Source organism: Myzus persicae, unplaced genomic scaffold, assembly GCF_001856785.1.
Source record: "Myzus persicae strain clone G006 unplaced genomic scaffold, MPER_G0061.0, whole genome shotgun sequence".
Lineage (NCBI taxonomy): Eukaryota > Metazoa > Arthropoda > Insecta > Hemiptera > Aphididae > Myzus > Myzus persicae.
In genome coordinates, this window is record NW_019100581.1 from 1,290,612 (window position 1) to 1,302,903 (window position 12,292).

At 30.2% G+C, this 12,292-nt stretch overlaps 1 protein-coding gene across 2 annotated transcripts in view; it reads right to left on the minus strand.

Moving 5' to 3' along the window:
• Window positions 1-1,288: 1,288 nt before the first annotated feature.
• The window catches only part of LOC111034377 (chaoptin), a 78,391-nt gene continuing 67,387 nt past the window's right edge, over window positions 1,289-12,292 (minus strand). For both annotated transcript variants that reach the window (XM_022315572.1, XM_022315569.1), the window contains 2 exons: window positions 11,708-12,224; window positions 1,289-3,781 (listed from right to left, as the gene is read on the minus strand). In XM_022315572.1, the coding sequence (XP_022171264.1) occupies window positions 3,432-3,781; window positions 11,708-12,224 (867 nt within the window). In that variant the 3' untranslated portion in view covers window positions 1,289-3,431. The remainder of the gene's footprint in view (window positions 3,782-11,707; window positions 12,225-12,292) is intronic.

Genomic DNA, 12,292 nt, shown 5'->3' on the forward strand with positions numbered 1-12,292 from the left:
ACATATTGTTTTTGTTTTTCTATACGTATATGATTGAAAATCCTATAATGATTGAGAAACTATTTTTTTTTCGCAGAGAATCTTATTGATTCTGTAATGATTTTTTAACATTTTGTTGGCGGGTCACAGAGTAAGGAGTAGATACTTTATAAAACTCTATAGAATGGTTTTTTGGGTTTTCATAAGGATATATTATATTTACACACTTACCTTTATAAGTATACTGTTTTAAAAATCTACAAAGTAGACAATACGTCTTAAATGGTCTACAAAGTTTTTATTCAGATCAAGGCAGTTAAAATTAAATTTGGAATATTTTGAAACGTACCATTTCCTGAAAAGTCGTACTTGTTTATGGTACACTGAATAATTTTAATGAAATAACGTCATATTTATTTTGTAGGTACTTTTTTTATGTTATTTTATATTAATTGATTGCTATGATTTTATTATTCGAGGATGATTAAAATATCAACTATATTAAGTATTAAACATTGAATTGAATCATTATAAGTTTTAATAAAATTATATTTTTAATAATGCAAGGTGAAAACATTTTGAATTGGTTATTCGCAAATTGTCTAAAAGCCGTTGTATTTAGTTGTTAAAAAAATATCCAATTATCAACATAAATAAAAAAAAAAAATGTTTGCTAATTTCTTTTATATTTCAGAAAATTTAAAAATATTCAGTAGTGCTAAAGAATATTTTATTTTTGAATGAGAACGGGAAAGACGTGGTCGAAATTAAATACACATAATATTGTTATCATATTTAAATAATCATGTTTATTATTATTTACAAAACAAAGCTGTCTTAAATTGTAAGCATTACATGTATACAGGTTTATTTTATATTATCAACAAAAACTATAAATATTTATATTGGATTAAAAAGTAAAAATAAATAATACATAAATCTACCATACAATATAAATAATTGGAAGGATAAAGTGGCGCATTGAAGGACACGAATTATTAGGTAACAAAATAATATGTTTATTCCTTCTCGAACAACACGTGAATAGTATACACGAAATATTCATTGAACAACAATATCTATATTGTACTTATACTAAATTATTATTATTATATATATATTTATATATATATTTTATAAACATAGTACATACAAAACAAATATATATTTTTCTTTATCGTTGTTGATATTTTTTCTATGATCTCAAGTCGATCTATTGGTTTACAATTTTTTCAATTCAGTTAAAAAAAAAAAATGAAATAACAAAAGTTCCCTCCCAAGATAAAAAAAAGATGTAGGTACCTTTTTCATTTTGTTTTTTTTTGTTTTACATAAAATATGACTCGTTTTGAATACGGTCAAAGGACTGAAAACTATTCAGATACAAATTAGTCGACCGTAACTAACTTGAGTTTGAAATAAAATAGTAGATAAAACTACTAGATCTCGTTGTGATTATTTAAGGACTTTTTTCTATACAGTTTCATTAATATCAGACGGAAGGGCCTTCCCTACACGTTATACGCTTCCACGACGGAAATAAAATATGGATAAATAATTGTATCCAGCGTAGTTCAATCGGAATCTATCTGACATCCTCATGTTTGTATACGGTGGCACATATATTTTGCAGTCCACATAATAATATGTACCGATTTAATCAATTCAACTAAAGCAAACATTTGCATGTTACAAATAAACTGCAATATATTATACAACGGAATCCTTTATATACATTATTTTAAACCATAAAAATCGCATGTAAAATGTCAACCAACCATGTAGTATGGGATGCAATCATTACTCTGGTATAACGAGTTGTTTTTTAATATTCAAATGAATGAATGCGTTTATTTGAAAAAAAGAGCTATGGTCCGTAAAACATACCCTTTCTTCAAGGGGCATGTATCATCGAAATATAATATATTTAAAGAAACAAAATAGTTTTTATTTTTATTATTATTTATAATATTTTATTATTTTTATTACCTATAGATCGTGGAATTTTGTTTATTTAATTTTTTACTTTGGTACATAAAATCAAAAAATTTGCGTTTATCAAAATTAATTGATATCTCATTGAAATATAATATTGTACCATCGCAAACCTTGTAATATCATTTTGACCGTAATAAATAATGATAGTCGGTTTTGTAGTACCTATAACATTCTTATAATATGAGTATAGATAATGGTAAAACAATAATGGAATAGTAACTAACCGTTCGGAATACATACGACGCTTCGATACCTAGAAATCCGAAGGTACCATATCATGCCATATTCGAAATGTCCGGTGCGTTTTCCATGTGAAGACGAACATGCCGAATAAATATGATAATACCATACGAACCCGAATGGTAAACTCGGGAATTCACTAGGCGACTGTGGTCAAGACGATGACGTTGTACGCATTAAGGAGCGCTCTTCAGACGATAAACAAAACGAAATCCTTATTTTATTTTAGCCGTGGTGTGGCGATGTAGTGGGATGGGGTTCCGTCGGTGCTGTTGCTGCGGTAGGACAGTAAGGGTCTCGGTTCGGACCAAAACTCGTCGAGGGTGGACCGTGCGTGTTATACGATCGGGAATATGACGACGTGACTTTTGGTATGTATGTGTGTGTGTGTGTGTGTGTGTGTGTGTGTGTGTGTGTGTGTGTGTTAATGGTCGGAGGTGAAGGTGGGAAAGTATGTTTCGATTAGGAAAATAGCTCACATTTTAGCGAGCCGGTCGTGGTGGGTCACGCTCGTATGCAAATACAATGCCATTACCCTGTACGTGCGGGGAGCGCTGGGACAAGTAAGAGGGAGGGAGGTGGGTGGTCAATCCTATTCCTCCGCCGGGAACGATCCGGTTTGCACACGGACCGACGACCATGAGAATAAAACAGAGTGTTAATAATTCTTTTTTCAACGACAGCGCTCGCCTGCGACTGCAGGCGTAATCTTTCAGCGGCGGAGGAAGAAATGAGGTATCGTTTAAAAATGGATTAGAAAATGATTTGCCCGAATCACACAGCCATACACACAGCCCAATACCAGCACACACGCACACACGTGCTATCATCAATCCGAGTCGCGCATCACTGGCAGTGAGTCCCGAGGGGGTGCGCAGTCAGGGCCAGTGGCGTCCCCAGACAAATTTCTTGGAGTGGGGGAAGGTTGAACTCAATATAATAATAATATACACTATACATAATGCTGGTCGAAAAAAGTACCTATACGAGTAGAAAGATAAAAAAAAAAAACATAACATGAAAATGACCACGCGGGGGAGTCCTCCTTTTGCCCACTCCCTAGCAGGGGACGTCACTGACTCTGAACGACGACAATAGACGACAGCATGACAGCGGAAACACGATTTTATACGACAGCACAGTGACATAATAATATTATCATTTAGTTTAAATAAGTACGCGTTCGGGAACGGTCGACGACGTCTCTCGTCCGTTCAGTAGACGTTGCACCAGACGGTGACCAGGTAGAACACTGCCAGCGAACGGGCCAAGCAGACGATCAGGTGCGACGTCTTGGCCGCCGTGTTTCCGGTTCCGCTTCCGCTCAGCGCGCTCGCCTTGCACCGCAGGTCCTCCGGGTAGATGTCGGCCACCGGCACCCGGGCCCCCCCGTTCCTGGGGTCAGCGCACGTGGCCCGCCGGGCCGTCCACTGGGCCAGCTGCGTCTCGGCCATGCCCAGGGTGTGCACCTGCACCGCCTCCCGGAGCCACCGACGCAGCCACTGGCCCAGCCACAGTAGGCCGCAGTCGCACTGCAGAGGGTTGTCGTCCAGGTACAGACCACCTGTGAACAAGTCAGTAAGCGCACTGCGATGTCAGTTTGATAAAATATTATGGCGGAGTGGTTGATTTTGGAGTGAACATCGTTATATTTTCAAAAAGTACAACCTTTTAAAACGTTCTTTCGTACATCTGTTTTGTTACAAAACAAAAGTCGTTTTAAAAGAAAAGTTATATTTTTACACTTTTATACTGTTTTTTAAATGTTTTAAATGACGACACCTATTATAAGTTCATTTTTTATTTGAATTCAAAGAATATTTTTTTGAAATTATTGGTCGGATTTGTGCGGCCGAAATAAGCCAGACCGGAACCGATTAATATTTTTAAAGCTCAACATTTTCATCCAACAACAAAAAGGTAAGTACCTCGTAATCACGTTATTAGAAGCGTTTAGATTAATAGTGCTTATTTTATAACAAACCCTAAACAATGATTCTTTATAACACCGTCCGTTTTAAAAATGTATTGTTAGAACAAAACATTATCCAACATTGTAAAATTATATTCATTTAATGTAGGTATTTAATTTTAAGACTGATATTTCCAATTCACTTTTAAAAAAGAAAAGTACAGACATTTTTTTGTTTCTGACAAAATAATAATTGTCATATTGAAAAAAAGAAAATGTATTTTCACTTTTTGAATTTTTAGTTTTTTTTCATCACACGTTCGTAAACAACTTAGAGTTTTTTCATCAGATTACTTTCAACATTTACCATGGAAACGCTGTCCTCGTGAATAGCGGTGTTGCGGAGGTAAGTATGGAATATGAATCGTATCAGTGACCTGATGACGATGTGTCACAATCGATCGAAATGTGTTTGGAACGTTATCAAATCACCACTGCTCATTCGCAAAATAATATTAAGTTATAATATTTATTTTGAAAATACAATTATTTCTATCTGTGATTAATAAATAAGTGGCGATAATCGTCCATTGTTAATATATTACATCTATAGACGGTATACGTTCGTGTTTCTACATTTATTACCGCCGACCCGACAAAAGTTTGTTATTCACCTCGTCCAGTTAGTTTTTAACGAGTTTGAATTTTTCTATAAAACTCATAATTATTTGCTTGCAAATAACGATCTATATGCTATAATAATTATTTGTTTGCCTGATAAGTTTGCGTATTACACTATTTAATAAGTGCGATTTTATGGTGAAAAATTATATAGGTAATTGATTTTGTTGAAGACACTATAAATAAACACGATAACTATTAAACACCTCGTTTGATACCGCTTAGTAAATGGATTTTAATAAGTTTGTATTAGTTTTGGATGGTTTAACTTTGAGATTTTTCAACAATACCTTGTTATAAAAAAAAATATTTCATTTCACTATGCATATTATAATTATGAATGTCCCTGCAGATTCAAAACATACAACAATAAAACTGTTTACGATTTATTAAAACCAGTATATTATTAAAAATAATGAATAGGACCTATTTTTAGCTTAAGTTTCGTTTTGAAATATTCATGCAATTATAACTTTTAGTTATTATAAGATTTTTATTAATTTGAATAATTATTTATGTAGATATCAACAGTTGAATCGAAAATTTGAATAGAAGGCAGCAAAACATTGAGTAAGTATACAATTTTGATTTCATTTGAATTTCCATTGCAAAATTTTGGTATATTAGAAGTCACAAATCAATTTTTATATTTTTAGTTGAATATCAGTCTAAAATTACAAATTTATAATTAATATAATATTATATTATATTGGACTGAGTTTCTTGATAGATGCTTTTACGATGTATAAGTGCAGATACCATACATTTACTGTTATTCGGCGGATTTAATAGGATTTTTTTATTTGTTGGTCATAACAAGTATTATTTTATAATACAATAAAAAAATCAATTACCAGATACTATAAATTCAAATCAACGGAAATGGTTTAAAAACCTGAAGGTACTTTTTGTATAATTATTGTACATTGTAATTGTTATAATTAATTCAGATCTTAGCATTGTTTTACTGTGTTGTAGGATTTTGAACATGTCAATTATTGTTAAAAATCATGTTTACCATAGAAGTTATTAGTTTCATATCATTGACCAAAAATGTAGACACTTCATGTGATATTAATATATTATAATGTTATAGCGGATTAGTTTTCGCTCTTAAAGAATATAATTTCAAGTTATACAATAAATATATATTTTTTTTGAAACGTTATGTCTCACTTTGATGAATATACGAAAGTAAATTATTATGATGTACCTACATAAAACATAAACCTGGTTACTTGAGTGATTTTTTTTTATCAACGGTTTAACTGTGCGTATTTTTTAAAAATTATTATACGAAATAAAAGTACCTTTATGAACATAATACCACACTGGTGTATTGTTATAATGGTCAGAAGGAAATTTGTTAAGTATTTGTATACCTATTACAATAAAATAATTTCTCGAGCTTAAATTATTATGTAAACGGAGGGGGGAGATTCGCCAATCATGATCACTCCATTTTTCCTCCAATAATATAGTTATTCATAAATAGGTACATAAGTATTATACATAAGTACATGTATACACCTATTATACAGGTTTAATTTTCATACATTAAATTCCGTTGTGCATTCGTCAACAGAATAATATTATTGAAACTGTATGTGTTCAAGTTTGTTGGTTTTGATTATGATTTAACTTTATTTTGAATATCAATTATCAAACGCAATATACCAATAATAGAATCGATACATTATAATATTATATTCTGCTGATAATGCGCATTATATTGTATAATATGTATACATTTACATATTGTATACAATATACATAATTTGTCTGAAAATGTAACCCTTTACCATCAGCATGGAATCCATTAATTAGTGAACTTGTATGCATGAAACGGATTTGTATTGACACTCTGACGGACAGTTTAGTGAGTTTTTTTCCCTGTCCAAAGTTTATAAAGGTTCAAGGTTTGGGAATACTATTGCATTTATCTGTCAATCAAAGCGCAAGAGATATTTTTCTGACAAGTAGGTATATGATTTTTCGCTTATCAAAATGTTTAGTTTAATATTAATAAATTAAAATTGTTTTGAGTGATGGTCAAAATTATAGGGTTTAAAAATAAAACGCATTTATTATGGGCACTATTTCAATGACCACCAAGGACTCACATATGCATATTTTTTTTGGTTACTTCTTGTGGACGGATATTTAAAAAAAAATAGTTTTTTTTCATGTATTCTTTGTGAAATTTTATCAAAGTAGAATCATTTTTTTTCTAGTATTCTTGCACATAATAAAAATACTTTCTTTGTGATTTGTATGGATTAGATATATAATCTTACTCTTGACGAAGTTAAATTTTTGATGCTATATAATTGGTTACCAAGTAAATAATAAGTAATATTAAGATTCATTGTAGGTATACATTTTTAATTTTTTTAATTTATATTTTATATATTACTTGGATTTAACACGAAAATTTCTCTGGTTTACAGTCATATTTATTATTTTCTGATATTTTTGTGTTACCTACCAATGCATATTTAATAATAACTAATAGTAACTCAATGCAGGCAAATCAAAAGTTTTTTATTTGAAAATGAAACTATCATTATAATATGTTATTATTTATTATAATTTATAAACTTTAATTAGTTTAAAATTAATATATTTCAACTCCTACAATAATAGTATGTTTGCATATTTTATACGGAATAACTAAAAGCTATTAAAAAATAAAAATACCTATTCCGTCTATAGTTTGTTCACAACAAAAATAACGACTTCTTGAAACTTAAATTAATATGATTTATTGAACCTTGACCTTTTCAAAAATACTCATTTGACTAATGATTTATTATGATAAATTTACTGTTGATAATAATATATTAATATATTCTTTACCGTGAAATGTTTATCACAGCATCGTGGGATAAGCCTCAATACGTGACAGGAACGATGCATTGATAAAAAATACGATTTTGTCTGTAAACTTTTTTTTTATAGTCTTCATTAATAAGAGCAATAAAAATAATGGTAGACGTTTTAAGCTCAAGAAACATTGATGTTACTAACTTATTTTGAAAGCTTTCAAATAATGGCTGTGCATTGGTGGGAAATGTTTCTAAGGAATTTACACACGTCTTTCGCATGTTATTCTACTGCTGAATCAAACTATAGCCCATTATTTCAATTTCAATTTGCTTTTGTTGTGTTACGTTTTTTTTTTTTTTTTTAATAAGTTCCTCTAAAATAAACTACTCTATTAGTTAATATAAAAAAAAGAAAATTGTAAAATTAATATTATAACATTACGCTCAAACGTTCTCCAAAAAGAATTAAAAAAATAAAGGTACAAGAGACATTTGATGGTCTACGTGTCTTATAGCCTTTACATTATCATTTATTTATTATCATTTTTAATGACGATTCTTTAGAATCGTGTTGTCGTGTATAACTCTAGTTGTGTGTATCCCCCAAAACTAATTATAATATTTTGTTATAATTTAAATTAAAAATAAAATTACTTGCGCATAAGTAAGATGAAATCCAAAGAATAAAAAAAAAGTGTTTTTAATTTATTTCACTTCCAGTTACAATGTTACTTGTATTTTTTTGTATAGTCTTAGATTTAATTGGTTATCTTCTAAGTAGTACACTGGTATTATATGAATTCTGGCTTGTATCGAATTTTTTTTTGTATTCTATATATAGGTTCTGTTTTCGAAAATAATTAAGCAACCTACGTGTAATTAAAATTGATGTAGACAGTTCAAATCAGGCAAAATTTCATCGTAAGTTTGTAAAACAATATTATTGTCTTCGCATATTCGAAATCAATTTCTCCAGCTTTTAAAATAGTAACCATTATTTAAATTCGTTGGCCTATGATAATTTATGGCGTAGTTGCACGGTATGAAATTTCAGCGAATGTGTCTCTCATCTACTCAGACGTCTTCTAGCGTATAAATACGATTTCAATGGAGTAAGTTCAAAAAGTTTTGGTAACTCTATTGATAAAGATTACGTGCTTTTTCGATGAATAAAAACGATCTCGTTTAAAATAACTTGAATACGTTGACTCACGGTGTCAGTTGAAATCGTTTTAAAGCACCAACAAATTTAATAAACTAATAAATCAAAATAAACGTTGTTCGATGAGTATTTCTGATTTTTCTTCTGAGTTGTATAAATTATACATTTGTTGTTTAAGGTCGAGTATGGACGAATTTTTTTTTTTATTTGTCGGTGATCCTTCAAAAGCATCATATTATAATATGTTATCCTAGTTATATACAAAATAATATCCATGTACGAACAATTGTAAAAATAAACATCATTAATTATTATTTCTATGCTTAAATCATAATACAACTTATTAAAAGGTAAGGTAAGCAAAGTATAAAATCTGTTAACTAGGAGAAATATTTTAATGCTGCATCTCGTGTATAACATTATATGTCATGGAAAATAATAGTTATTGGTGTATTAAAAATTAAAGATTAACAATATATTTTTTTTAAGTGTAAATTTATTCGGAAATTATGATATAATACGTATTACTATGGTCCATATCCTATGTGTCTATGTAGTATAATAATATATTAATTTACTAAATTAATATATATTAAAAATAATGAATCGTAGCATATATAAATTACTAAAACGACTTATACATTTTATTATTCTTAAAATTTAATTTCTGATTCCAATGACATTTTACATTCGGAGAAAATAATAAATTTTTGTTCGTGACGATACTATTAAAATATTGATAGTTTTAATTGTGAGGTTGCGATTAAGTTTTTTTTTTTTTTAAATAGAGTAAGCCATAAAAATAGAATAAAATTAATCAAATGCACTAAACTCGGGAGGTTTACAAGTTATAGAAATAGAGTTAGGAAGACAAGTGGTTTATGTTTTTAAGATTTAAGTATTGGTTTATTTTGAGCCGTTAAAAGCTCGTGCAATAAAACTGTCACAATTGAAATGTCTAGTTAAATATACATTCAACATTTCCCTCAATAATGATGAACACGTTTGTCCCCTTAATCACATGTTACACTGGCACGATTATAATGAAAATTGTGATTGTTATCGGGCATGTGTCATTTGCCCCGCCTCTAGTCATCATCGATGTAAATAAATTATTAACAGTAAGGAATGAATATTATAATACCTACTATTTTGATAATATATTTTTTTTACGTCGATATTAGAGACACTCACACAATATAATATTCTCAGTATTAAATGTTTAACAATAATAATAATAATATGGCGAAGACATATTTTCAACTTGTCATTTCGACAACTCTTTGTGTTTGTGTGTGTGTGTGTGTGTGTGTGTGTGTTTGTGTTCACTTATATCGACCAAACGGAAAAGCAAAAATAAGTACACGTGTATAGAGGAGTGCAGAGAAGAAGGAGCGACCGAAAAATAAAATCGCGGTGCGACAAAAAGTCGTGCGTTGGATGTCGTGGAGGGTGGAAAATATATCCTACCCGACACAGATGTGCTTTAATATAACCCCTATTCCTCACTCGCCCCAGTGCCACCACATACTCATTCTTTTCAAGCGGCACTTCGTCAGCACTTCAGTTCACAGTAGCGAACACAGCCATTCTGGAGGAGAAACAAAAAAAAAATAAAAATAAAAATAAATAAATAAATGTGAAAAAAAATACAACACAAACTTCCGCACACTAGCACTCTTGTCAGCCTAAATACTCGAAGTGCTTGGTACTTTTTTTCCTCTCTTAATTTTTTTTATTCCTGTAGACACATATATACACACAAAAAATACCATTATGTTTGCATGGCATGAACAATGACCGGTCGGCAAATAAACCGCGTGTGACATTGTTTAAATTTATATACATATTATATTATAATTCTATGGTCACCCAATTTGCTCGAATCTCATGTTTTCTTTGTATTCCTGTCTTCTTTTATATTCCTTTTTACACTCGTCAGCCCCAACACAACGTATATAAGCCGTTGTTTTTTGTTTCTCTTTTTTTTTAATGAACTCATTATGCAGCCAGAATACAAAACCATAAATGTAAATTAGAGTATAAATTTACACGAATGAGTAACTAAATCATTATCTAAAATGTAGAATGTAAATTATAAGCCAGTATAAACCTCAAAAAATAAAACTGTCACCTGATAAAAAAGAAGGTATGAACTATTATGATAAATTTTGAAGTAGGTACATCCAAATGTTATTTAAAATTACGATAATTGTTGTTAGTATTTTATGGCGTAATAGATACATTTAATAATAAATATGTCATTAACTTTAATAAATTATGTTTGGATACATGTTAGATTTTAGAAGTCTGATATTATTGGAAGTGTAAAATACTGTGAAATGTGACAAGTATTTATTAAATTATTAGTATGTCAATAGAAAATTTACTTTGTGAACTTAAGAATACATTCATTAAATAACTAAGGTAAGTATAGGTATTATAATTTATATTATATATTAAATATAATACAACGAAATGTAAAACATTTCACAAATTATTCCACACGTTAAAATTAATAGTTATATTATAATATTCATACTTCGTATAATATCACATAACACACATATTATATTGTAAGTATCAGCATTGTCACTCGTTCTCTAAAATAGGTCAATTGGTAATGGAAAACGTTTGTTGAACCTAACCTTTCAAAAGCTATATAGAGTAAAAAAATGCCCCTAATATGTAAAATACGTGTGTAGAAAAATATTTAATATGCTATTATTTTATACACTTTATATATTATATTACTTGTAAAGTTATATAATCAATGTTTTATTTAGGTTAATAACTCGTTGAATTATGATTTCATACATAATACGTATAATATGCATTATAATTTTAAATAAATTTTTATTTTTTATATTTTTTTTAAAAATAAATATTTAATTAGAAAACACTTGCCTTTCAATATATTTGTCCCCGAGTTTTCCCATGTGGTGTAATTGGAATATATGGTCAATGGATTGAGTGATGTAAGCTTGTTACCAGTTAAATCCAATGCGAGTTTTGGTACTCCAACCAGTGGTAGCAATAGATCGGAAGGCAAATCTTCAATCGCAGTGTGTCGTATGCTGATTGTTAGTCGTTCGCCGACCCCACGCTCTAGACCTGAGAATACCTGCCGGTCAATGAATTGTAACTTCGATCCCGTAATGGCCACTGATTCTAATTTGGGACCGCAGGTGTCGACTATTGGTCCCATTAGTTTAGAACCTTTCACGTGAACCGATAGTCTGCGGATTGACTTAACAGCTGCGCATACGATTTGTCCAAGGTTGGGTCGCCAATCGGTAGCTAATGACCGAAGTGTGGACAACTTGGACAGCGATCCCACATCAAAACGATCTAAATAATCGAGATTTTGGACTCGTAAATGTTGCAAACGGGATAAGCCCGAAAAACTTGTTTTGGTTATTGTCTGAAAGAAAAATATAAAAATAAAGAATCAAGGAATCAAGGAAACTTCTTTTTTTCCAATTCATAACA